At 50.5% G+C, this 26,787-nt stretch overlaps 2 protein-coding genes across 3 annotated transcripts in view; one reads left to right on the forward strand and one right to left on the reverse strand.

Annotated features, from left to right (window-relative positions):
* The window catches only part of RGS3 (regulator of G protein signaling 3), an 86,749-nt gene extending 72,735 nt beyond the window's left edge, over positions 1-14,014 (reverse strand). Inside the window, exons 1-3 of one of the 2 annotated variants that reach the window (XM_059828668.1) lie at positions 13,975-14,014; positions 9,014-9,160; positions 1,330-1,380 (exon numbers count right to left, since the gene is read on the reverse strand). In XM_059828668.1, coding sequence (XP_059684651.1) covers positions 1,330-1,380; positions 9,014-9,160; positions 13,975-14,014 — 238 coding nt within the window. Of the gene's footprint in view, positions 1-1,329; positions 1,381-7,520; positions 7,606-9,013; positions 9,161-13,974 lie in introns of those variants that run through there. The other variant, XM_059828669.1, reaches the window with a different exon arrangement.
* An 8,180-nt stretch (positions 14,015-22,194) lies between these two features.
* POLE3 (DNA polymerase epsilon 3, accessory subunit) lies at positions 22,195-26,580 on the forward strand. Its single transcript, XM_059828867.1, has 5 exons — positions 22,195-22,217; positions 22,296-22,371; positions 23,205-23,290; positions 24,057-24,175; positions 24,671-26,580. Exons 2-5 carry the CDS (start codon positions 22,306-22,308, stop codon positions 24,829-24,831), a joined length of 432 nt encoding a protein of 143 aa, XP_059684850.1. The 5' UTR covers positions 22,195-22,217; positions 22,296-22,305; the 3' UTR covers positions 24,832-26,580.
* Positions 26,581-26,787: the final 207 nt, after the last annotated feature.

The raw sequence follows: 26,787 nt of genomic DNA on the forward strand, positions 1-26,787 counted from the left end.
TCCAGATGGAGGGATTTGGGGTAAAGTCTATGCTAGACCCTCAGAACCACACACAGCTTGGAAGGAGAAAAAAAAAAAAACACCACCACATTTTCCTGATGTTGTTTCTTTACAAAGCTTGCCTGCACAGCTGGAAAAGGGCAGCAAGCTCTCGTGGCTGCCAAGTGGAGAAGAGCTGGGGCTGCACATGGCTCGGCCAGACTCTACAGCCTCACCAGGCTCAGCCCATCCTCTGCCTCCATTTCATTACATCCAGGCAGGGGTGAGGCTGGGCTGTAAGGTGGGATGTTGTCTTTTCCATCCCCTCCTGCCCTGCCACAAAGGTCTCTGGAGTGGGGGTGCCTTCCCCTCAAAGCACGGCCAGCCCGAAGGGCACTGAGAGTCCCAGGGCTCTGCTTTCCCCTTTCACCCTACAGAGTCCAAATCCAGGGCAGCAACGAGCCTGCTCTGTTCACAGGGTGGGAATTTTTACTCTGACCATTTCAAACTCCTGGCTTTTTCCTTGATTCTTTAACCATTTACTTATCATGAAGCCCTGACGAGCCCCTGGTAGAAAGAGCTCTGTGTCAGGAGACCAGGACACATCCTTCACTGCGGGAGCAATCCCAAGTGTCTCCAGACAGGTTTTTCCTAAAGAAAAGAGCTAGTTCTGACACTCTCATTGGCCTTTCTAATGAACAGCATTAAAGCTGGAGTGACACAGTTCCCTGGGACCTGCCTCATGGCTGCGATGGAGCCGGTGTCCTGCTGCATTGCTCAGCTGCACCAGTACCCAGCAGTGGTGGCCAGGCCTGAGTCCCCAGAGAAAGAATCTTGTCCACAGAGAAAGAATCTTGTCCCCAGTGGGATGTGCCATGGCTTGAGGGACAGAAACCCGAGCCTGGACCAGGTGAAATACTTTTGTTGAAGAAATATTGCTGCTGCTAAAAAAAATAATAATGCAGTACTTGGGGGTACCAGAACAATTTGGAAATCCTGGCAAATGTTTTTGGTCAATGTAAAAGATGTTTCAGTGGAGACAAAGCATTTCAGATTTTCTTTTCCAAATTATATTTGCCTTTTTTCTCTTCACATGGAGTTCGAGAAAAAAAAATTATACAAGTGGACACAAAATGCACTATGGTCACATGGAAATTAAGGTCTTCAGAAATTTCAGTTTGGCCTCTATATCAAAGAGCTCCCAGTTGTGCCACTCTACCACAGAGTTCTTCTCAACAGCTGCCGTGAAGCTCCAAAGAGCTTGAAGAAAGGGCATGGAAGTGCTGTTCCCATCACTAGCCCACCATGGCTCTGGGGCCACCTCACCACACACCCCAGGCAGATACTCACTGTGCAGCACCAGGATCCGGCCCTGCACCTCGATGGACAGCTTCAGCTGGCCTAGAAGAAAGCAGAGGAGAGACGGTGAAAGCCCCTCAGCAGTGCAGGGACCCCATGGCTCTGAGGCTTGCACGGGGCCAAACCCATCCTGCTTCCCCTCCTCTGGGCACAGGGGCATCACTCAGGGAGCCGAGGGGAAAGAGGTGGGAGGAAATATCTTCTGCTACCAAGAATGTCTTACGGCTCCAGATGCAAAAACATTCCAGGAAAACCTGAATACTGTTTTCTTAGCACACAGTAAACTCTGATGGCAGGAGGCACCAGCCCGTGGTAGAGGGGAAGTGGGAGCACCAAGATGAAACAGGCGCTGTGGGATGAATTAGCCCTTGTTTCACAGAGATGCAGCACGCTCAAATCCTCCCCCCAGCCCGGATTCAACTTCCCCTTTGCCTCTCCCCTGAGCTTCTGTGCGGGCAAGGGGCTGTCACCCCTGCAGAAGGTGACAGCAGGCCAAGCTGCAGACGGCCTGGACGAAGGCCAAGGACAACCGGTGCCTTTGGTGGCAGGAACATGCCGGCACAGGGTCAGCCAAGGCTGGCCCCGCTGGGGGAACCTGGGCCATGGCACTAACCCGCTTTCATCCATCCACTGCTGCAGGACCCCGCTCCATGCACGCCTCCTCCCTTCTTGCCCTGCTGCCTGCCTCATCTGTCCAGGGTGGTTTGGGGGAAATGGAAAAGCCTTAAAAACCCCTTTGCTGACTGTCACATCCAGCAACAGTTTGTTATCACCAGCACCATCGAGCAGAGAAGGCGCAGCAACAAGGACTAACGCAGCACTGCCCGCAGCACAAATCCAGCCCCCAGCAGTCGAAGCACAGCGAGAGCTCCCACGTTGTAGCCTCCTGCATTTCCTGGGGATCCCAGGCAGTACGGGCTGGTGAGCAGACAGGTAATCTCCTAAAACCAGGAGTCAATACTTGCTTTAATCTAGGACTAAACAAGAATGGTTTCAGTCATGTGTTTTGACACTGAATAACTGTCAGGTAGCCAACGAGGCCAGGAGCAGCCAGCCCCCAGGGAAGAGCAATTCTCCACCATCCTGCAATCCTTCGGCCGCAGAGCCGGGGAGCTTGGCACCAGGCGGGACCCCTGGCTCCCAGTGACGCAGCACCTCCGGGGAAGTGCCTGGCTCCCCGCACAACAGCGCCAAAACCTTTAATTGAGAAGGTGGTGGTAGGGGAGAGCCTTGAGGAGCTACATGAAAGAAACATGACTTTGGAGCAGGTCTGGATGGAGATACCCCTTGCTCCCGATGCACTGGCTTACCCACAGCCATCCACCAAGCCAGGAAGCAGGACCTGCCTGCCCGCGGTGCCTGGCTCCGCACTGCCTGCCAAGCCTTGCAGGGGACCTGCTGCCCATCGGCATCGTGAGCAGAGCGAGGAGCAAAGTCAAGAGATCAAAGTCATTAACAGGCCAAAAGAGCAGATCTTAGTAAGACCCCAGGGGCATCCACTTCCGCCCCTCAATGGGGCAGAGAATAAAATAGAAGAGAAAGAGAGCTCACAGTGCCAAAATCTGGTGCCTGGAGCAAATGACAGGACCTTTCCTTGAGCAGGAGATTGATCTGACTTGTTAAAGGAGGACCCAGGACCGCACCCACTCCACAGGCAGCCCTTAAGCAGGAGACTTCTCCCCATGCAGATTGCCACAGCACAGCAGCAAGAAGAGCTCACCGTGAGACTCAGCAGTCCCTCATGGGTGCTGCAGAGCCCCTCTGTACAAGACGGCAGCCCAGCGGGCAACATTTCTACCCATCAGTGCCTTTTAAGCTACCTAAGGTGAGAGAGGAAGGGAGGACTCGGAGCAGAGAGAAGGTGGGAGGGATGGAGCCAGGGAAGTGTCAGACCAGGGTTCCCCAGGGAGCAGACAGGAGTAACCCAGCTCAGCCTGAGCACTCCCTGGGGAATTGCTCTCCGTGTGGACTATGCAGGCAGATCCAACCTCTGTGCTCGTAAGCTTGTCTATTTGGGACAGGGTCAGCTGAAAGCCAAGTACAAAGGCCAGGGGTGCTCAGGCAGGCCTCTGAATCCAGAAACCCCTCTGCAGAGGCGCAAGGACAAGATGGGAGGATTATTTCTAAAGAAAGAAAGAAGGAAGGAACAGCCCAAACACACCTTTGGCTGGCAACAGGCAGAGTCACCACCTGAAAACAGCGTCCACAACTGCAGAACACACTGCTTACAGCCCACTCTGCCCATAGGTGAGGGCCCTTCAGCAGAGCTGAGAATAAAGTCCAGCTCTTACACAGCTCCAAATCCAACCTGCAGTTCCCACTGCCTTTTGAAATGCCCCTGCAGATCCCTGAGCTCCAACCTCTTATCTGGAGCTGCAATTTGTGATTTTCAGCACTGCCTGGACCTGTCTGCCAGCAACTGATTCCCAGCATTGAAAACGCAAGCGGTCATAGACCCTGTGCAGGAGGCCAGCGCCTGGGAGAGCCACACGTGTAAACCCCTGCTGAGCAAGGGCACGGGTGCCAGAGCGGCAGCTCTGCTCTGCCAGCTGACTTACACTCTCTTTCCCATGCACTAGTGACTCTGCATCAGCCCTAAAATCTATCCACAATACTGAGACTGGCATGAAGACTCAGCCGACAGCGTTTGCCAGGGTCTGGGTGAAATGCTGCTGGGGGATGCGGCAGGCTGCCAGTCCCCGGCTCGCTGGCCCTGCTCGGGCACAGAGGGCTCTGCCCCTCTGAACGCCTTCCCAAGAGGGTTCCCAGGGAGCTGTGCCGGCCAGCCTGGAGAGGATGTGCAGATTTTAGGGGTGATGCAGGGTCTGAAATCTGTGTAATCGTTCTGGACCAACCCAAAACTAAACATTTCCCAATGCTCCTGGAGAATCAAAAGATTGAAAGCATGATTAGCACAATGTTTCATGTAGTTCAAAGCAAAACATCCCATTTTCACTTTCCAGCTTACAAAACACAACAAACAAAATAAACATGTAAACGTCATTTACAGACATCTAAACATCTTTCAAATTAAAAACCAACATTTCATTTTGCAAAAGATGCACCCAAGGGCTTAGGTTTGCTGGGGTGGGGATATCTTCTGGGATTGTTTAACCTGAAACACTTCAGAGAACTCACATCTCATTTTTCACTCAAAAAAAAAACATTGACAGAAGATTTTCAAATCTTTTTCCAGCTCACATGTGTGCCCATGTGTGCATCTGCATGTTTGAGAGCACATATGTGTGTGCACATGTGGAAACCCGTGTCTTTATGTGCATGTATACATGTGCAAGTGAGAGCAAGGTGAGAAAGTAAAGACAAGAGCCAGGTGGGGTAAATCAGGACAGCTCTATTGAAGCCAATACTGATGTACAACAGTGAGAATATTGTCCCCGTTTCATCATGCCACCCCAGCCTTTTGGACCAAGACTGGTTAAAGTCTTCTGCTATCTCCAGATCTCTGATGCTGTGGGAACCCTCTCACTGTTCCACTTATTAGCATGTAACAACCGTTAGAACACGAAAGCAAAATGCCCCCGTCTAATCAAGCATGACGAGGAGTCAGCCCAGTAATGAAGGGCCCTGGGGAGGAGAAAGGAAGCTTTTGTGCTGGGTAATTTGGGGGGAGGAAGCTCTACGCCCAGCCCTGGCCTGGGGATGGCTGGGGCCGCTCAGCTCCCGGGGCAGCACATGGGGACAAGGCTTCTGCACAATGAGGGATCAGGTCAGACAGGACCATGGCCTCGTGCATCGTGTGCACTACTGCTGCTTCTGGTGCAAGGACAGCGGCCCCTGCATCGCAGGCTACATCAGCACCAAAGAGAGGAGAGCAGGGAAAAAATGGGAAGTTTTGCCTTTTTCAGAAGTACCACAAATTCCTAGTAGAAAGGATTTGGGAGTATCGGTGGGAAAGGTCCTCTCCTTCCCGTGAGGAACAGACGACATTTCTCTCTTAATGCATTTGCTCCCAAGCATCTCCAAAGCACATGAAGGAACAAATTGCACATCCCGGCATGCCCCAGCGAGCCTGTCTGACCCCAAAGGGGTCCCATCCTGCTCACGTCAGGGAAGCATTCATCGGCTTTGTAGTAATTTCAGTGCTTCTGTGAGGCTGGGATCAGAGAGAGAAGCTGCTGTTGGAAAGAGCTGATCCAGCCTGAGCTGGTGGAAGGGATTTGCTGTACCAACATCTGCACTTGGACAGACCGGCTCAGTGGCAGCAGCTGCATCTTCTCAGATGCACAGAGCAGTAACCTTCCTCCAGACCTGGGTGGGCAGAAACACAACCCCTATCAAGGCAAGTTCTTGGGCTGCATTTCCACCTCGCTCCAAGAGCTGAGGGTCAGGGAAACGTTATCCCCTGGGTTTACCTCTTTTGATACACCTCTAACATGAACTAAGGGAAACAGCTTCAGCAGAGAGGCCCTGACACAGCTTGTCCAGGTCACCTGTGTTTAGTAAAGGTTAACAAAAATGAAAATAGGCACAGAGAAAGGCCAGAGGGAGACAAAAGGGCAGACAGCTCATCTCACAACAGGACCTACACACAGCTCCTGGGTGCACACCCCATCACAGAGAGCAGGGCTCAGCCAGGCTTGCAGGGCTGCAGCAGAGAGGGCACCCAGGCCCCATCCACCTGGACCCCACAGGGCCAGGAGAGGTGATTCAAGCTGATGAACAAAGCTGGCACAAGGAGAACAGGGAAAAAACGGGTCTGAACAAGAACAAGCTGGTCATCAAACAGGTTCCCACCCATGAGAGAAGTTTGCCAGGCTAAGGGAGGGGACACGTGAATGGTGTCCTCTGGGAGCAGACCCAGCAGGCAGGAAAATCTGTTCCTTACTGATGATCTCTGACAAATGGAAAATTTGGGTTTCTGCTCCTTAAACACTTTCCTGTTTTATTGTAGGAAAAATGCAGGTTTTGCCCTGGCTGGGACACCCAAGAATCATTGGTGCACACAGCAGGGGGAATTCTGACCAGAGGAAAGTAGTGTCAGATAACTGCCTGGGCAGGAGGTCCCCATGGGCACAATGCAGAGCACCCTGAGATCACCATCTACAACCTTGGGCCCTGGCATCAGCCCTTTTGAAGACCCTCTCCTTGGTCACCCACAGAAAGAGGGCTGTGCTGGCCCTGCCCTGCCTCTGCTCTCCTGCTCAGAGCATGCAACGCCACGTTTTGCAAGTGATGGTCAGCCCAAGGGAACTGCCGCTGCAGAGATGATGCTTGGCCCGGACTTGGTTAGAAATCCAAGAGGCACCACAAAACTCACATTATCTGGCATGCATAAGTCCTGCATACAAAGACAGAAGGATTTTGGCTTCCAGGCTGTCCTAAGCAGTTTCACACTTACAGACCAAAAGGGAGAAGGAGCAGCATCCCTGGCTGCCCAGGGAAGAGATGCCCTGCTGCACTCATGTAACCCTCTCTGCTTTGCTGCAGCCTCTTTAACAGCACATTGCATGATTGCCTACCCTGCTCACTAAAACAAGCAAAAGCTTGGAAAGAAACCTGCTGCTTAAAAAGTGGCACCCAGGAAGGGCACCCAGCTTCCCTCTGCATAAGACGGCTGCTGACATGCCATCAGACACCACAAGCAACAGCCATGACATTTGCTGCCAGACTCACCTGCTCACAGTGGGGGTGTACAGGGCTCGTAGCCCAGCCACCACTGGGCCAGCTCCAGCCCACAGAGCCAAGCCACCACTGCCCATGGGCTCCTTCAAGCCCATGCAGCAAAACCAAGGCAGCCCCAGAAAGACCCACAAGGAGCAAAGAAAGAAATTGGGGCTCTGCCCTAACAGGGGCCACGGCTCTAGCCAGCCCTACAAAGCAATCCCAGCTCGTGCCCATCCAGGGGAACAAACGACCTGGGTATTTGGCATCTGGCTAACTGCTGCAGCATGCCTCAGCAGCTGCAGCTTGGTTTTAGGGTGCTCTCCGGTTTGCCAGCTCAGTGGAGCCACGTATTATTCCAGCTCAGCGATGCAGAAGCGAGCAGGCTGCCGCTCAGCCTTAATGCCTTCGGGGAGCAGCTCTCCAGCCCGCTCCTACCACGACAGGCTTTGGCCATGACCTGCTGCAGCTCCCCGTGCCGCACTGGCCAGGGCCACAGCCACAGCCCCCAGGCACCACATGCACCCCCTGCTCCTTGAAGCTGCAGGCTCAACACTTACCGAATGTGGTGAGGTAGAAAGAAGCTCCCAGGGGGTCAGCCTGGCGGGTGCAGAGCGAGACTCTGTGGACATTGCCGGGCTCCATGGCAGGACACCTCTAATTAGCCAGTAATTGGAGCCCTCCCTGCTCCTTGGAGCCCGGGAAAGCCAAGCAGCCGTTTAAGCCGGGAGTGACAGGCAGCCGTGCCGCTGGGTTTCCATGGGACACGCGTCCAACCGCCGCATGTTTGAATGGCGCGGCTCCCATTGGCCCCACAGATTTGAATGGGACCGCACCTGTCTAAGCAAACAGGCCTGAGCCCCGCGCCGCAGCCACGTGCAAGGATGCGAGCAGCGCTCTGCCCTCCCCTGCAGAGCCGGGACCCACACCAGCACCATCCCACGGCCACCCTGCTGATTCACCAGGAATGAGCTCCTGGGAAAAGGGGAAAACCTTGCAACATTTTGTCTCCTCTGCAGTGTGCCAGGCTGTAAGTAATCCCCGTGACTGTTAGTGCCATCGGGTTTGCTAGCACATGCTCAGCTGTTCAGGGAACTATCCCACCAGAGCAACATGGGACAGCAGCATTCACAGCTCTTTGGAGAAATTATTGCAGGCAAGGAAAGAGTGCAAGAGAATGGGTCTGTGGGGGTGAGCCAAGGAAGGGAGGGATGGCAGGGCACAGGTTACCTGCTTAGCTCTCATATGACAAAGAAAGAGGCATGCAGCCCCCCAGGCTCATGGGGTCACCCTGCAAGACCCCAGAGCAGCCCTTCCTATCACTCGGGAGCTGGCGATGCACTCACCAGCTCCAGACACTGCACCACAGCTTAGCGGAAGGCACCCAAAGCTGAGCATAAGCTCTGGAGAGTGTAGAGGAATGATAGAGATGGTTTCTCTGGAAAAAAAAAAAAAAAAAAACAAACCTCCCCAAAGGCTGGGCTGTCCCAGAACTCTCTGCTTCCCACCCAGAGATCCATGCTCCCCATCAGAGTCCCCAGCAGAGTGGACCTGCTCCCACACCACCCCACGCCACAGGAAATGCCACGCTCAATAAGTTTGGTTCCTTGTGACACTGCTGTGAGGCTACAGGGTCCACAACAGCATGGGAGTACCAGCCCCATAGGGGCTTTCTGGGTGAGAGCAGCCAATTCACAGGTCCTGCTGCCCTGGGCCCAGGCAGAGGTGAGCAATGGGAGAGCTCGGCCCTGACAAGCAAAGGTCAGGAGAGACAAAGGTGCAGCCCGGCACAGGCTCTGAGCAGACATATTGCCAGTGTGGATGGCTGCTGTCAGTGCTGTGCAGGCACCTCCATTTCCCAGCCCACGTCCAGCTGAAGTAATACTAAATATATTGACCCCTCTGGGACAGAAAAGGATAAGAGCTCCTGCAGAGTCCAGGGTGCTGGTCACACCCCCCCCCAACTCCTCCCCATGGTCACCACTCCACACACTCCTGGCCAGGGCTGAGCCCCTGGCTGGCCCACAGCCCCTCTCACATCCCTATCACTTACCTTTCCCCTTCACTTGTGCATGGCTGATCTTCCTCCTGCTCCCCGATGGTCCCCTCTGCTTCTGCTCGAAAGATCGTACAGCTCCACATTGCCCCTTCGTCAGGGCTGGCAGATGCTCCAGCAACAGGGGACTCTGCCCTGTCCCTGCCAGAGAACAGAGGAGATTAGAACAGGACATGGCAGGACAAGGAGCTGGGACACAGGGAACATCACAGGCTCTGCAGTACCCTTGGTTTCACCTGGCACAAGGGTATGTCTCCACCTTGCCCAGCCTTCCCCAGAATACCACAGTGCCAGGTCTCCTGCACTGAGCTTCCCCTGGCCAGCTCTGCACAAATGTGGCACGTGCTGGCAGCGTGGCACATCTGTCCCACAGCATCATCCCATTGCCCAGCCATGCCTGCGTGCAGAAAAGAGCGGAGTGATGGTGATTCACTAGATCCAGTGGCACAGCAGAACACAGACCCATGTTCAGAGGGAGTCACCCCTGGCACGCATCTCAGCTGCAGCCTTGCCCATGGCCCTTTACATGCCACGCACAAAGTGCATCCCAGAGGCTCTGCTCAGCACTGTTACATTTTATTATATTTAAAACAGACGACCAGCCCTGCCAGGGCTTCATCAGTCTGTAAGCAGCTCTCCAGGACGCTAGAGATGCTGCCCTGCCACTGCTGGGTGTTCAGGACAGTTTTGCAAGGCTCTGGCTCAGATCCAGCTCCCAGTCCACAATCTGCTGATGTGCTTGGGCTCAGAGCAGCAGGGAGGCTCCGCACAAGGAAGAACTGGATGGCTTCCTTGTGGCCAGCACCCTGCAGATGGCACACCAGCCCCAGTCTGCCCCTCCTCGCTCACAGCCATCAAACCACCACCCGGGAACCTGCCACAGGATCCCATGCTGATAGAGACAAAAGCGCACAGACCCAGAAATGGGAGCCTTGACGGTGAGATCTCCCAGCCACAGCACAGAGCAGAGGAACCAGCATGGCCCAGTAACTCTTCAGGATCAGAAACATCTGCCCAGGCTTCCTCCACAGAGATAAAGCATGGATTAGTGCAGCACAAGTGTCTTATATTGCCCTTATGCAGACCCAGTGCAAACACAGCCTGAACTGTGGAGTCACAGGTTAATTCCCCCGCGAGGGCAGCAGGGCAGAGCAGAGTCCCTCATCGCATGATGGAGCCATGCCACACACACCCCTCGTCCATAAAAGCAAAAGAGCCTGACCTGTGATTTTGATGCAAGATCGAGCCCTCCGGAGCCAGGATGTGCCATTCAGCCCCACGACGTGGCAGTGTGTGCCAGGACATACAGCACCTAGCGCACATTGCCCAATACTTTCAGGCGCCCCAAAATTTCCCCCCAGCTCCATCTTCACAGCCCCTAGCCAAAGGGTCCTGGCACAGAGAGGCAGGCAACTTGGAAAGGCTGTTTGCTCACTAGAAAAGCTGCCTTTTCCCCCAGAGTTTGGCTTATTCTCTGGCAGGGGTGCTGGCTTGATTCGGCTGAATTTACTCTGGCAAAACTGCCTGAAACTGCAGGAAAAGCAGAAGGGACACAGAGTGAGCAAGGGAGGGAAGGAAGGAGGGATGCTCTCTGGACAGCCCAATCCATCACTGCCAACAGACACCTATTGTACCACTGCCATAAATCACAGCCCCTTTGGGTGTCAGGGGAGAGACAAATAATGACCCGGCAGTCTCCAAAGGCTTCCAAAGAGTGCGGCTCTGTTTGGGCTGTCTGCCCCCCGCAGTGCTCAGTCCTAACCTTGGCAACCCACAGGGGCCTTGAGAAGGCGCCCAGCCAAGCAGCCAGCTAATGCCACTCGCTGTTTTACTTGCCTCCTAAGGTATTTAGAGCCTGTGAAGGCCTAGCAGGACTTTCTGCTGGCAGCTCCCACGCAAAGCTCCTGCCGTGGTAGAAAAGGGCCAGGTGCCTCCTTATCACTTCTTCACACAGCACAGCAGCAAGGCACAAGCCGGTATGTGAGCTGTATGATATGCAGATCAGTGATCGGTGGAGCAAAAAAGGCCCAGAGCTGAGTCCACTCGGGCTGCAAGAGTCACCTTCCTGCTCAGGGAACCACCCAGATCCATCCCCATGGACGCTGTGCTGCTGGAGCCTCCTGCACTGAGGGGACTGCGCAGCCCAGGGGAAGAGGCACCAGGCACAACCGTGGGTGAGAGCTGTCAGCACAATGAGCAGCCCTCCTGCTGCTCAGCCTTTCGGCAGCGATGCCTGGAAGCCCAGCGGGCTCCAGCTCTGCCCCCCATCACCTCCTGCTGCCTCCAGACACAGGGATACAGAGTTCAGGGTGGCGTAAAGAGGGGGCCCCTAACAAAGACATGATTTATTCTTTAGTTGCTGCTTGTTTGTTTAGCACCATAGTGGCTTTTGCTGCCCTAATCAAAATGCAGAAGATGCACAAGCAGTGCAGGACATTTCAACAAGTAGAAACACCTGTGAGACAGCCAGAGCACCAGGCGCTCTCACAGCCTCTGGTTTCTCAGCAGCTCCAACACATCTGACTTTTCTCACAATACTGCTGGATTTGAGTAAAGGGGAAAGATGGATCCCCGTTTCCCAGCAAGGCTGACAATGTCAGAGGCACGGGAGGCGAGCAGAAGATGCAGCATGGTGACACTGGTCCAGACCCTGTGAGTCTGGGCCACCAACTAAACACTTTTGGCTGCCTGGTGGCCCCATAGCTCCCAGTGCTACCCTGCAGCCTCCAGAGCTCCTGAATCCTTCAGGACCCAGTCACCCACAGGCAGCTAGGGAAGCCAGTGCTGTTGGCTCCTGCCTCTCCAACAGGCACTTGAAGCAGCAAGCTCAGGCGGAGGTCTGGTGGAGCATGGTGGACACAGGAGGGGAAAGGCTGCTCTAGCTCTTGGGGGTCTGTGATAAAAGCATCTCTGCCCGTAACAAGTACCTGGCTTCCCACATCTGGCACAGCTGCTTTGTGAGAAGTAGGGATTAATGCAGTCGACAAAACCCAGAAACAAAAGGAGGGGAACACGAAGCCCCAGAGAGGAAACGGGTCTTTTGCCAGCAGCCAGGAGTACATCCCTGCACCACACGCAGGCTCTCCAGCGAAGAGATGACCTGGCCAAGCACACAGCCCATGCCACGACATCCTGCAGTTCCCTGTCCCAGCTGCCCAAGGAGATATTTGCACCCCAGCATTTAGAAACACGTCCCCATGGCCTGCTCTGTGCTTTCCTTGTAGACATGGAGCAAGTCTGGCTTTCCCCAGCCGCGAAGCCTTCCTTCAACTCCAGCAGAGCTCACCGACAGCAGAGCTCATTCAAATTGTAACGAGCTGAAACTGGAGGCATCACATCCTCTACCCTATCCCAGCCACATCTGCTGACATGCAAGAGAGCGCTGGACACAGAGCTGGGGAGGGAATGAACCCCTTCATCCCATCCTCACCTCCATCCCCTGTCCTCACAGGCAGCACTGGCAACGAACCTGAGAGAGGAACTGAGTCACATGTATTTATATTACAGAATATTACAAGAGCTCTCCCTTCCTCCCCACAGGGAGGGTCTGGGGACCCCTCATCATCCCAGCCTTGGGGTCTGCAGAGAAACCTCACAGAGGCTCAAAACCTCTCTCTAATGGCTGTGTCTAACAGCAAGGTTGCAGATGGAGGTCCCCAGAAGAGAGGCCCTGGACTGCCTGGGATCACAGTCAGTGCTGCTGTCACCTCCTGGACAGGAGGGTTGAAGAAGGACCCTGGCACTGTCCCAAATCTATCCCTCACCACATCCCCCAGAAGCCCTGTTGATGCCTGAGCACCACAGACACAGGTAAATGGTGTCAAAGCACTGCCCTGGACAATCAGGAACCAGCACACGGGTGGGATGGGCATTGTTCAGGGATACAGGGTAATTTCTAAGGCACTTCAAAATGTTCCTCCCTTCAGGCTTATCAAAAACTCTTCCCCTCATTTGTTCAGCTGAACCCATTTGCTGACATTCCCAGCGATCTCCATCTGCCACCCATCAAAATTAAAGCTTTATCCCAGCAAATTTACTTGCCCCTGAAAAAAAATACAGTCTGGGATTGCATGTTTTCAGTGCACAGCATCCCCAGCTATCAATGACCCACACAGCACATCTCAACCCACAGGACATGCAACACCAAGCAGTCCTACTGAGGGAACAAGCAAACGATCCACTCTGCAGTCCCAGGTATCCTGAACCTCCGTTAATGCAAGCAGAGTGTGTACCAGCCCAGCTTTGCCACGTTCTTGTCTCCTTCACCGCACATCCCCACGACAGCATTGAGACTATGGCTTGTGCTGATGCTCTCCAGCACTGCCAAGCCTGCAGCTCTCCCCGGCACATGCAGCAAGTGGTGAGAGGTGTTTTACATGTCACCCTGTCTCCTAGGAGCTCCTCAGGCTCACACAAAGCCTCCCCTCTCCATGTCTTTATTCCAAAATGCTTTTAAGAGGCAAAAGGAAAGACAAACAGGACAGTAACAAAATGCACTGTCTCTCTGTCTAAAGCAGGCAGTCTCACAGGTTTGGGTAAAAGAATCCCATGAGACAGGGTTTTTCAAAATAAAAAAAATAATAATAGCAAAGGTAAAGAAGAGTCTCTGTGGGACTCTGGGATTCCAAGGCCATGGGAGTCCCCCACACCTTCCCCCCAGAGGGCTTGATGCTCACTGTCTGCAAAAATCACTCCTAACTCTCAAACCCAGCAGATTCAAGTCTGCTCCATCCTGCAGTGCAAGGTGCTAGCGGAGAGCCCTTGAGGTCAAACATGATCCCACAAGGAGCTGGGCATTTCCAACACCCCACAAAGGGCATGCGGGAGATACAGTCCCTCATTTCCTCCAAGCACCAGGACCTGGTTCAGTGGTGATAACCAGGCACCTGCACAGTCATAATCCATCCTTCACCCCAGGAGACAGAGCAGTGCTGCAAACTAAGCGGAGAAATCATCTGAGCACTCACGCGTGAGCCCTGGCTCTCCCAGCTGCTCCATGACTCCCGCACAGGACGGTCACTATCTCCAGGAACGTCCAAGCACCAGCGTCCTGTGCTCAAGCTGTGATAGAGCTGCCACGAGCCTTTGACCTTGGCACCACTGTAAAGGAGGGGGGAAAAAAACAGTATATAAATGTCCCAAGGGAGCAGAGCTCCAGTACTAGGAAGTTACAAATTAAACTGCATGCTGGAAAGAGATGGTGGCAGTGGCGCGTGCAATGGTCCCTTCCTTTACTGGCTCCCAACAGCGAGGTACCGACTCTTTCTAACTTCCCTCTTAACTTTCAAACCCTTGGGGACTGACCTTAACCTGCATTTCTATTAGAGTCTCCAGCAAACTGCACATTCAGCTGGTTGGCTTGGGAGTTAATCACTTTCTTTTAAAATTTAACACAGTTCTCTGCCACAAATTTCAGTTTGCCAGTACTAGGATGTGGCTTTGGCTGGATATTCAAATCCAAACATGTGCTTAGACAGTTATTCCAGGCAAAAGGGTAACATATGCACACAGAAAACCCACAAGGTTGAAGCTGGCTTTGAAACTAAAGAAAGTAAATCAGACTGGGAAAAATTACCTGGCTTCCCAGATTGTAAGGGGATTGGAACAGAAAGGCTTTGGGCTATTTCTGGGCAATCCTGAGGGCAGATTTCTGGGATTAGCAAAGTCTACCATACAGGGCAGACACACAAACCTCAGTACTTTCCCAGCAGCGGGACTGCTGCAGCCCCCTCTCCCCCAGGGTCTACAGCAAGCATCGAGTACAGGGCACAGCTGGGGTGCTCCTGTCCCTAACACCCCTCTGCAGCAAGCACAGCTGAATTGCTGAATTGTTCCCTGAAAAATGCCAACGAGGAACCCAACAAAGATGCAGACTGGCTGATTACCAAATCCTTTTCCAATCTGGGACCCAAGAAAGGTTTCCTGCTGCCAGGGTATCTCTAGAAACACTGCACCTTCTCTGCTCACATCCCAGAGTCTGCACATCCTGTTGGAGCCCAAATCTGCGAGCCAGCTGCAGCACCCACAGCAGCACCCACACCGTGCCCCAGCACGGTCTTTGCTGCTGCCTTTGCCAAACTGCAGCTCCGTTTGCTCACACTACAGGCAGGCTTTCAAGGCACATGCACTTGGGACTCCATGCTCCTGCAAAATTGCACCTCCCAGCAGGGAGGGAACGCTGCACTGGGGATTAAACTAGCATTGACCCAAATGTGTTTAACACATACCTGTCTTACAGGCTTACAGCTGAATTACAGCTAATTACAGCACTACATAAACTCACAGCACCATTCTTCCCCATGTGGTCTGAACCCTCGATTACACTAGTGAAGAGTAGCACCGTGAGACATTCTAGGTCTTTTAGAGGATGTCTGATTTGAACATCCAGTTCTCCTACGGCCCATCACATCTGATCAAGAAGGCAACCTAGGTCAAGCAGAAACATACGCAAAAAAATAAATACAGTGGAAGTACAGCAAAAACTTCAACAGCAAGTGGTGAGGTACAGCAATCCTGGACAAGGATTACCTATTCCCACAGGTCACTGCAGCAGCTGCTGCTTAGAAACTCTCATGAGGGGACGTTGAGGCTACCTGATCTCTGGGTTTGCGGTGCTGAGCCTCTGCTTGCAGACCCTGCTGCCTTGCGCACAGAGCTGGGATCCAGCACTCTGCTGTTGGAGCAGCTGTTAACCTCAGCTTCAGTTCAGGCTTTTGATATTTTTGCTGTTTATTTGGGACCAACTTAACAACCAGATTTCCACTGTCTGAACAGTAACCCTGCTTAGAAGCAGCTATCTCAGGAAAACGAAACACTCAAAGCTATCATACAGATAGGGTACAATTAGACACTTCAAGAGGTATGCTTTTCTGAGCCTGCAGTGCTGCTGTGGATTACTGGATTTTGACAAATGCTAAGTATTATCCATTGCTGATTTATTTTAATGCACTAAAAATAATATAATAATCAAGCTGGGTCTTTAAAAATTTTAGTGACACTTCTCATAAAAGAGATAGGCTTCAATATAGCAAAAGATCTCTTGGGAATGATGATTTTGGCCTTAGTATGGTCACGTGGATCAAAGTAATGAAGTTAAACCAGCTTAAAAAGTTATTGCCTGTCACCTGAGCTGAATTGTGTGCACAGTCTGAATGAAATAGGCTGCTAGCTGCAGCAGTTAGCTGACACCATGCACCTGGGTGCTGCTTTACAGGGCTTCACCCAGGGTCTGGCACTATTCAGCCCCTCAGTGAGCCAGTTTAGCTCACTAATTTCACAGAAAATTAACTATTTCTGGCATCGGCATAGCAAACAGATTTGGCCAGGGCATATGATGGGGGGAGACAGAGATCAAATGCCAGAAATGGCACAATGAAAAGGGGTAAGCTGTCCTTTATGTTGACAGAGATCTCCTTCGTCATCTGGTGAATCCCCACTTCTAGTCTGCACAAAGTAAAATAAAACACACCAAGGTCCTCCTACACTTTTTTGTCCAGATTAAGCTAATTTAGTTGAAGGCTGCTGCTGAAAGGGCAGCTGCCTTCTTTCTCTCCCCATAACTATATGATCCTGACCCCCCCCTTTTGCCCAAGTGTGACAGCGGGCACATAGAAACATAGAACCTCTCAAGTTGGAAGGGACCCATAAGGATCATCGAGTCCAACTCCCTGCTCCTCACAGGACTACCTAAAATTAAATCATATGACTAAGAGCATCGTCCAGATGCTCCTTGAACTCTGACAGGCTTGGTGCCCTGACCACTTCCACGAAGAGCCTGTTCCAGTGACTGACCACCCTCTTAGTGAAGAACCTTTTCCTAACAGAATTCAAGAATATTTAAGAAAATAAAACCAGACATACCGTGTCAGACAAAGGTCTGTGTAGCTCAGTATCCTATTTCTGACAGCGGTCAGAAGGTGAAGCCTACGGGAGAACACAAGAATAGAGCAGGCACCTGAGATATTTTCCCAAAATAGTTGTCCAGCCCCTAACAATTTTCAATTCAAGGACTTTCCACTGCAACAGGGTCAGCTCGACTTTACTGTACATTTTGCAGCCATAGAAGGAGTTGGATCCCATTTGGGTGGTGGCACTGTTAGTTCAGCCTTAATGTGGCCACTTCAGACCACCTCTGTGGATTAATTTGCAGTCTGAATCAATTAGCAGAGCATAGCCCAATTATTGCATATATTGTTCCACAACAATTATATTACCTGTGGTCAGAAAGGCATTCCCCTCCCTCCAAGCTGAAAGCACTCACTTTTACAATGTTATTAAAGAGCATGAGGTTCATCTGTCCAGGTGAGATAATGTCTGACCCTGCTGCAGAGTTCAGGCCTGAAAAAATAGGTCTTTCTGAACCGCAATACAAGTAGAAGCAAGATTCATGGTGAAACAAATTCAAATGAACAGTATGAAAGGCAAATCAGAGGTTACCCTACAGCTTTCCTTTTCAAAGCACTTTCCAAAGTGAATTAACAAAGTTAGCATTAATGTAATAGTCGGTCCATGCAGCTGAATATAGCTCCTTAACTGGTACATGTAATTTGTCCAAATATCTTTCTCAGGTCAGATAGGAAAGTCCACTCAATCAGTAGAATTTTAGGCTGGCAATTTTTTGATAGTCAAAATTGCTGAATTAGTTTATTAGTTTATTAGTATGAAACTGCTGTATTTGGAGGCCTTAGTCAGAGATGATCTAACCTTAGAAGACCTGAGGTAGGAAGAGAAATGTGCAAGTGACATCTACATGGTAGCGCGCTTCACTGGGAACTGGACTCCTCGCTGCAGTGCCTATTTTGTCTTTAAGGAAAGGAAAGATGGAATTATTCCAGATGCACTTGAAAATGTAGAAAATACAATGACAAAGTAAAAGATTATTTCCTCCTAAAAAGGATACCATCAAGTGTTTAAAATTCATTCTTCTTCTATAATAATAAAAAAAAAAAAGGCAGGGCAGAGCAGCCACGGACAGTCTCCCAGCCAAATTTAAACTAGTAAATGCAAACCCCTGTAACAACATCCCACACCGCTGGAGCCACTCCAATTTGAGCTGTGTAGCTGTGTCCCTGCCTTCAGCTTTGTGAACATTCGGTCTCCTGCTGTTTTGTTACAAATGCTGACAGCTAAGAGGGCATGCACTTAACTCTGGCCCCGAGCCCTTCGCTGCCCCTCTGACTCACCTTCAGTGATAACTTGCTCTCAATAGCAGCTTCGGGTGGGCCAGTTCGCAGTAAAGAGGGGGAAGATGTGTGAAGTGACTCACAGGCCCAGTGGGGGTTAGGAACACACTTAAAACCACCTGCAGGCTCAAGACCTCACACAGCCTTATGCCTACATTTAATCTTGCAACTCGAGAGCATCCCCAGGAGACCCAACAAGATTGCTTTCGGTGCCCACAGTGAAAGTTTTGCAGATCAGAACATCAACTTGCATGTGTACCACTTTCTGGTATGCTTCCTCCCCCATTTTTAATGGTTAATCTATTGCAGTAACAGCCTCTTTATTACAGGACTTGTATCACACCTATCATAATACAGCTTCAAGAATGATGGAAACAATATAGGTGTTCCACAATAACCTGTACTTATTATTATTATTACTATTTCTTTGGCCACGATGATACTGAAGTATCATTTTCACAAAAGTAAAGTTAAGCGAGATTCAAACCCATCTGTACTAACAGCATGTTCTGCACAGTACAAACGCTACTTGGTAAGCCCTGTGTCTACTGCAGCTGGACCATAAGTGTAACATTTTTGTGAAATTCTGAGAAAAACAAGCAGGCTATCATCAGAGCGCCCACCCTTACTGCAGGCTTAAAACTCACAGACAGCCCTTCAGGGTAATTCTCCTGACATCAGTATCTTCTTCTGAGCTTTCTTGAATCAGAGAACGTAGAAGAGAGGGTCTGGCAGAGGTGGAAGGGGTCCTGTGACGCTTGGAACATCTAATCTACCTCCTTGAAGAATGGCTGGGGGAGATGTTTACTATTTTCAGTGTTGGAAGTTCATCTAAGAAAAGTAAAGCAAATGCAAGATGAACACCAAGGATCTGATAATTACAAACTACAGAGTGCACTGCCACAATGGCTCCATTTAACAATACCCAGAATTTCTAGCTAAGCAAACAACAAGAATTTACCTTATAGCAACTGCAATTTTTCCTATATGCAGACCGCACTCCCAGGGCCTAGGTGCCAAAAATGCATCTCCCACACCACAGTGTTTGCTGAGCCATGCATGGCACCTGCAGAGCCTCAACCGTTCCTTCTAAGGGCATGCAGGTTACTGCAACAACAGCCACTTTGCTGCTCACAATCGCCATTCAAGGGCTCTCTCCAGCTGCAGAAGAGGAGGGCACATGGTCAGACTCCTGTGTATCTTGAGAAATTCTAGTAAGGAAAGTATAACCATTCTTTCTTCTTAATGATCTGTCCATAGTCATCCAGTTCTTGTTGACAGCCAGCAGAAAAACCTTTAAGGATAGAACTGCAAGATTTGTCTAATATTGATGAATCACTTGGTTAAACAGGAGATCACACCTACAGGCACACACTAGAAGTGATCAGTGAGTATATAAAGCAAGCTCCAGGCAGCTGATACACAAACCTCACTTACAAGGACTTAACTAAAGCAAGTTCCTGAAGTCCACAGGTGGAATAAAATCATTAGTGAGTGAGGTTATATGCATGTGTACACATAAGGAAAAAATCATGTTGGAAATAGAGCAGCTAAATTTAACAAGCCATTTCCTGCCATTGGAAATACTTTCCTGCCAAGGCAAGTAACACATTCTCTCTTTCTTGATGTCAGCTGTCCAAGTTGAGAGGCTTTATTTGAACAAGCTACTGAGATAAATTCTGGTGAAGTCACCCGTTACAGGTTGCCTAGTCTGACCTGTATAGATCACTTCCAGCTTTAAAAATCTAAATATCTGTGAACAGTGTACAACTTGACTAGCTACCTCATGTGAAACCCAAAAACTGCCTTAACTTCACTAGGACTCCAAGTTAGTTATCTCAAGAGTAAAAATGCTCTTTTCCCTTCTTTAGTGAAAATCGGAATTTAACCATAACTTTACCTTCCCTTTCCAAAAAGACTCTAAAAATTGAGAGAGTTTCCTAAATGGATCCAAGGATGTCCCTCCTCAGTTTTCTTCCATATATCCCAGCACTGTGGACGTTGGCAACTCATACCACAGAGAGTTTCATCCCACTGGCTCACATCTGTGGTCATCATCTTTACAACCACTCCAGCAGTGAGAGCAGGAAGATGGTATCATCTATTCAAATACTCAGCAAAACAGAAAATTTGTGCAAATTAACTTAGCAGAAAAAAAACTGCAAAACACTGAGGATGTAATCAGTGTGAAATAAAGTTACCAGAACAAAATTGTGGAGAAATCAGGTTGACCTCAGGTATAGGTACATCCTAGGTCACGGTAGGCTGACAACCTGGGCTTATACCATGTAGCTCCAGAGCTTTTATACTAAAACAGCTTTCTAGTCTCATTTAGCTGTCACGTGTAAAACATGAAACATGTTAAACGTGACTTGCAGTAGTGAAGCTTACTACCGCAAGTCACATTTTACACTGGCACAAAAAAATTGCTGTTTGTAGCACAGTAAGTACAGCGACACACGAGCAGTGGCTTGGCTAAGGCAGCCTGAGTGGAAAAGCAAAGAGCATGAGACAATATTGTCCTTCTGTACCTCATGAAAACACAAATTAATACTTTAATAGATGTACTCCAACCCTCCATATATTGTAATTAAAAACAAATATATGCACAAACCATCTTACTTGTTATTTTACTAGTGACCAAAGCATCCAAGAGAGTCCGTGGTATCAGGAAGATACACACGACTCGACGGTAAGCACCTGGTCTTTGCTGGTGAGCGGGGGAGCTCTGGGCCGTACCCCTGGCTCTGGGCCTGTTCCGCCTCCAGCCTACCGCCTTGACAGACAATAACCCGACCCTGCCTCGCTTTGTTCTCAAATCACGTACAAAACAACCTCACCCTCTGGCAAAAAAAAAGCCAAGCTGCAGTGGCTTCTGACGGCTTTCCTAACAGCAGCAAGTCGACAGCCCATCCAGAAGCCAACATTAGCACCCTCTGTTACGATTACAAATGGATTAGTTACAACTGGTCATTGCTTTCATTAAAAAGTAATGTAACACATCAAAGCATCTCACCTCCGAGAGCCATAAAGCAACCACAGAGTTAACAATAGAATACATTAGTGTGCTAAAAATGAGACTCAAGAGACGTGATTTGTACACGCAGTGATAGTTTTTATTAATCCAATCACTATAACTGGAAAAGTCATCAAGCCCTCACGCACACAAGCCTTTCTTCAGGTCTGACCTTTATATACTCAAAATGCTGTATATTGTCCGCAGCATGCTATTACCTCTAATACCAACAATAACCTTTACCTATAAACTTGTCTCACAAATGTCTGTAAACTATCCCCGTTACAAGAATACTGCTCTTGCTACTGGAAAATGTACACTTTCTACGGAAGAGAGCTGCATTGTCAATCACTATTCTCAATTTTAAGTATCACCCCTGGCACAGCACCAGGTTAACCTACTCCCTTCTTGCACTCTGAGCTTACTTACTGTCATCACCTTGCCGGGTTATCAATAAAGTCTTGAGAAATTAGCGGACGTTTGGGCCGGGCTGGGGGTCTGTGGGGCAGCGACGACTTAGCTGAAGGCACGCACAGACGCTGTGCGCCCTCGCGCTCACTCAGCACTGCGGGGAGAGGCCAGAAACCATTAGGGGGGCAAAACCCCACAGGCACCAACCCTCTGGGCCCCCATCAACTTGCTCCCCCCAGGCTCTCACCCTCTGCCCCAGCTCCTGCTCCCACACCCCCCAGGCTCCCGCTGACTGCCCCGCCACCCCGCTGTACCACTGCCCCCTCCCCGGCTCCCATTCCCAGCCGCCACACACGCACCCCCGCGCCCCCGCTAACTGTCCCTGCCCTCCCGCCCGCGGGCTCCCCTCGCAGGCCTCCCCTCACGCCCCGCTCTCCCTAACGGCCCTCGCCTCGGCCGCCGCCTTCCCGTCACCAGGCAACGGCGGCCGCGGGGCCGGGCGGGAGGGGCCGCGCTGCACGCCGGGAGGGGTCAGAGGTGAGAGGGCAGCGGCTGAGCGCGCGCGCGCTTCGGTGCGGCCGCTCCGGGCGAGGTACGGCCGGGCCGGGCCGGGCCCCCTCAGGCTTCCCTGTCGTGGGCCGCGGCGGGTGACGCCCCGTTTGCCTTGCAGGAGGCCCAGGATGGCGGAGAGACCGGAGGACCTGAACCTGCCCAACGCCGTCATCACCCGCATCATCAAGGAGGCGGTGGGTGCCGGTCCCGGCGGCCCCGCGGGGCCTCCCGCCGCGGCGGCGCGGAGCGTGGCCCACGGAGGCACCGCCAGCGGCCCCTGCGAGCGGGGACCGGGGGGCGGCTGCGGACGGGCGAGCTCTCCGCGGACAGCCCCCGCAGCGGCTTCGTTGTTCCGCGGTTTTGCTGCCCAAAACGTGCCCGGGTCCCGGGAGGATCCTCCCCGGGGGGGGGGCGGCGGCGCCGGCGGCCACCCGGGTCGTGTCCCCGAGGCCTCCTGCGAGGAGGTGTGCCCCCGGTGTGGCCCTCCAGGCGCCAGGAGGGCCGGTCCGGACTGCGAAAGCCCGCAGTAATGCTCCAAGTAATGTTCAGAAGGGAAGTTCAAAGGCGGGGGAGCTCTCACAGTGGGCCTGACTGAACCAGCTCCACAAACAGAGTCAGAGCAGAAGCGATTCCTTGTCTGTATAAAAATCTAGAATAATTCCCAGTCATTAATTTAACGATACATTTGGTCTTGAACCATGAGACGCCGACGAATGGATCTGGATACGGCAGGGTGATTGGTCTGTGTCAGGAGTTTGATAGTTATCGGATGAATTGCCCCAGAGATGGTGGCCAGACCCACCACTGACCCAGAACTTACTTTGCTTCTGTGTAGCTTACCGCCTTGAGAGAACACAGTCAAATTGCGGCTGGCTTTCAGCTGGCATCAAATTTTCTGTGGTAGCATCTGAGATCAACATTTAGTTTCCAGTTGTGCTGAGCCCTCTGAATGCCTTAATGGAACTGACGTGAATTATGCAAGTTTAAGTCATAACAGCTGCTGATAAAAGTTGAATTTGTTTTTCAGCTTCCTGATGGAGTAAATATTTCCAAAGAAGCTCGGAGCGCAATATCTCGAGCAGCAAGCGTGTTTGTGCTTTATGCAACATCATGGTAAGAAGTTGTTGCATAAGATGACCAGTGCACTCAGTTTAGAATTCACCTCTCTGCTGGCTGTCGTGGAGATTTTTTTCCAGTGTTTGTTTCGGTATTGTTTGTTTGTATGAATAAAACAATCTTTAGTGTAGCCCAGTCCACCAGACTGAAGCAGTTGGATTTGGGCTGCCCTTAACAACCCGTCGGAAGGCAGCTTGGCTCTGTACACAGAGCCTCTGTACACACCCCAACCCCAGCAGGGACAAGAAGGGTCCCAAACTGCCATTAGCCCCAGAATATGGCTGCATGGCTTTTCCTGGCAAAGGCAAGAGCTTTTTGCTTGCTTTCCAAGCTCCTCACCACGTGGCTGCGTGAGGGAAAGTGTGAGCCAGCTTTGGAGCTGGCTACAGAGGACACAGTAACGTCTTTGGGGTGGCTCAGAATGTGCTGTGCAGGCAGTCACTTCTCTGGTGTGAAGTACTCAGATGGCTTTGTGGAATTGTCACCTTACAGCCAATGTTCAGGCTTTCTCCTTCCACCCAGTTGTTGAAAAGGTCCATGCAAGCAGAAAACCGATGTTCTGGGAAGGCAGTGAAACTAGATGAAAGCACAAACAGCCAATGTAAACAAGAAGGTATCTTAAACTACTAATTCTAAGTGATTAAAAAAACCCTGAATGTGTAGGAGATGGCTTTTTATTTTTAAGTTGCTTGTGACTTTAATAAACAAGACTAAATTGATGACAGTACCAATTAACTCTGTTTTCCTTCTTGTTTTTGACTAGTGCAAATAACTTTGCCATGAAGGGAAAGAGGAAAACGCTGAATGCTGGCGATGTTCTCTCTGCCATGGAGGAAATGGAGTTTCAGCGATTTGTAGCCCCTTTGAAAGAATCACTGGAAGGTATCGTCCTCAGGTCATGTCGAGGGAGTCTAAGCAGCACCAAGTCCTATCTTCCTTGAACACTGGACAAGCAACACTTACTTGCCTGTCTTGTTTCTCTTCTCTTTGCCCAGCATCCTACACTGCAGCTTGCCTGGGGAATAAATAATGTGCACCTTGACAGGACTGGGATAACATTATTTCACAACTGATGAGGATTGAGACAGTCTCATTTGCTATCACTCCCCTTTTATGTTTATCTAAGGAAAGTCTTAGGTGCTGCCTGTAAATGTGAACTCCTGCGTCCTTTTCAGCATTTTTCTGCTGAAACTTAACCTGATTTCCTATGGAGCTGGTCAGCACAGCTCAAATAATAGGGTGAGTTGCTGCTGTGAGTTCACTGCTCCCCTTGTAAGCCTGGAGAGCAAGTGGACGTTGGACCTCAACTACTGTACTGTTCATGCCGTGGAAACACTGGCTTGCAATTTTTCAGTGTTCTCTTTTTTTCTTTTTTAGTTTACAGGCGTGAACAGAAAGGAAAGAAAGAAGCAAGGAAAGATAAAGACAAGAAGGCAGACTCAGAGGAGCAAGATAAGAGCCGAGAGGAAGAGAATGATGACGATGACGAAAGGATGGAGGAAGAAGAGCAAAATGATGAGGAAGAGGTGGACAACTGAGCTTGCTGATGAGACGTGTGTAGGGGCTGGGGTTTGTTCAGAGGGATATAAACGCTGTAAATCAACCTTGCTGTGTCCCCTCTTGTTTCCAGTAGAGCTTTGTACTGTTCCTCTGCAGCCTGTCCCTTTTTGGCTTTAACTTGTACATAGAGGACTTTTGCTAAAGCTTTTCTCGTGGAAGGACCACTCCTCCCTGTGCACGGGGGGCTTGGCACCCTCCGCAGGTTCTGAACAGACAGTACTGGGACTGGGCTTTTTGTGCTGGGTTGGCTCTGAAATAGAGTTAAAAAGAAATGTCGGATGCTCAGTACAGAAGCTGGCCAGGAGAACTTGAGAGACTGTTGACTAAGCTCATTAAACCAAGTCAGGGGCTGAATCAAATGGATCATTAACCCTTTGGGGTTTAGAATCTACGTGATGATGTCGGGAGGCTTGGAAGCTGAACATTTAAGCTTTTTATCCAAGTGACTTGGGGTTTTTTTACTTCATTTTCTTGCATTCTGGCTGTGCCTTCTCTTCTTGCTGTAACTGTGACAGTGATACTGTGTCTTTCAACCGTACCAGTCATATGCAGCAATATAGCACAAGTGTACGAGGACCAGTGGTCCACTCTGCTGACTTTCTTCCCCCAAATCAACCTAAATCAAAAAACTCCACAGCGCTTGTGATGTAAACTAAATACCAAAAGTGCTTGGTTTATGTCTTTAAAGCCCTGGGAGACCAAGAGGAATTTTATTACAAATCTGAAGCAAAATTAGTGGCTAAAATGTGTATCAGGATGAGAAAAGGGGGCTGTATCGAGCGCTACGTTTGTTGCAGGTCAGCAGTGGGCACTGGTGGATCGGATGGTCTCGCCTCCTTTCCCTCCTTTGCAGAGCTGCAGTTCCTGCAGACAGGTTGCAGCACGTTTAAATGTGGTAGAACAGTGGTGGGGCTCGGTGGGTTGTTGTTTTCCAACTCAACGGACTAATTACATCAAAGGTCCCTCTTTAGCCTTCAACAGTCACTCGAGAGGCGGACTGCCGCTGGGCGTGACGGGCTCCAGGAGGGCGGTGAGGACAGGACCTTCCCACTTGGGAAGGCCAGCCTTGGGCCTGTGGTTTTTAAAATATCCCCTTCAAGAAAGATGGGGTTGAAACAAGCTGTATTCCTAGTACTCCTATAGGTTTGTTCTTTTATACTTACATTCTTAGTTTTGATGCCTTTCCTTTCTCTTCTCTGAGAAAGTATCTACTAGAATAAGCTCCTTTTTGGGGAAAAAAAGCTTTATTATTTGACTGATCTTTTTGAAGACTAATAAACCTAATATGTGAACTTAACCGAGGTCTGGTGAGGGAAATGTGAGGAAAGTTTTGGGTACGTTTAATTAAAACCCACAACTTTTGCTGATGTGCAGTTTTAAAATAGCCCTTGTGAGAAATAGTATGTCCTTTTCACCAAAAAATTGATGCAGAGCTACCCACAAGAGCTACCCTGCCTTTATGCTTTTATGGCACCATGGCTTTTCACACACAGAAGTCCCCAGCTCCTGAAAAGAACTGAATCAACAAAGATTTTCTGCTGTCTAGTTTCTACTGATGAACAGATGAAAAGACTGAGTTGACGATGTCTTCCCAAGATCTCCAACGACAAAAAAGGCCTGCCTTCTAGCTCCTTTCCCCTTTTTTTTTTCTTTTTTCCTCTTATAGTACATAAGTGGGGTGCATGTTCTCGAAGGGAACAATACCTAAATAAAAGCCAGATTTTTTACAGAAACGGAGTCTCTTATTTCTGTCAGTGATAAATTGAGCTGGTTGCAGTTGCATAAGCACGCATCTGAGGGTGCAGCGAAGGCAGAAGCAAACTCGCTGTGAAATTGCTTACGGAGCAGCTGGCAACGAAGGGAGGATGAAGGCTGCTGCAACGCAGCCTTTGTGCGAGAGGAGCGAGGGAAGCGCAGAGACTTGAAAGAACTAG

The sequence above is a fragment of the Gavia stellata genome, chromosome 24 (assembly GCF_030936135.1).
Source record: "Gavia stellata isolate bGavSte3 chromosome 24, bGavSte3.hap2, whole genome shotgun sequence".
Taxonomy (NCBI): domain Eukaryota; kingdom Metazoa; phylum Chordata; class Aves; order Gaviiformes; family Gaviidae; genus Gavia; species Gavia stellata.

Coding starts and splice junctions, on each gene's coding strand:
- POLE3 (XM_059828867.1), top strand. CDS start 22,306: ATGGCGGAGAGACCGGAGGACCTGAACCTGCCCAACGCCGTCATCACC. Junction 23,291..24,056: donor GTGCTTTATGCAACATCATG/GTAAGAAGTTGT, acceptor GTTTTTGACTAG/TGCAAATAACTTTGCCATGA. Junction 24,176..24,670: donor TTTGAAAGAATCACTGGAAG/GTATCGTCCTCA, acceptor TTTCTTTTTTAG/TTTACAGGCGTGAACAGAAA.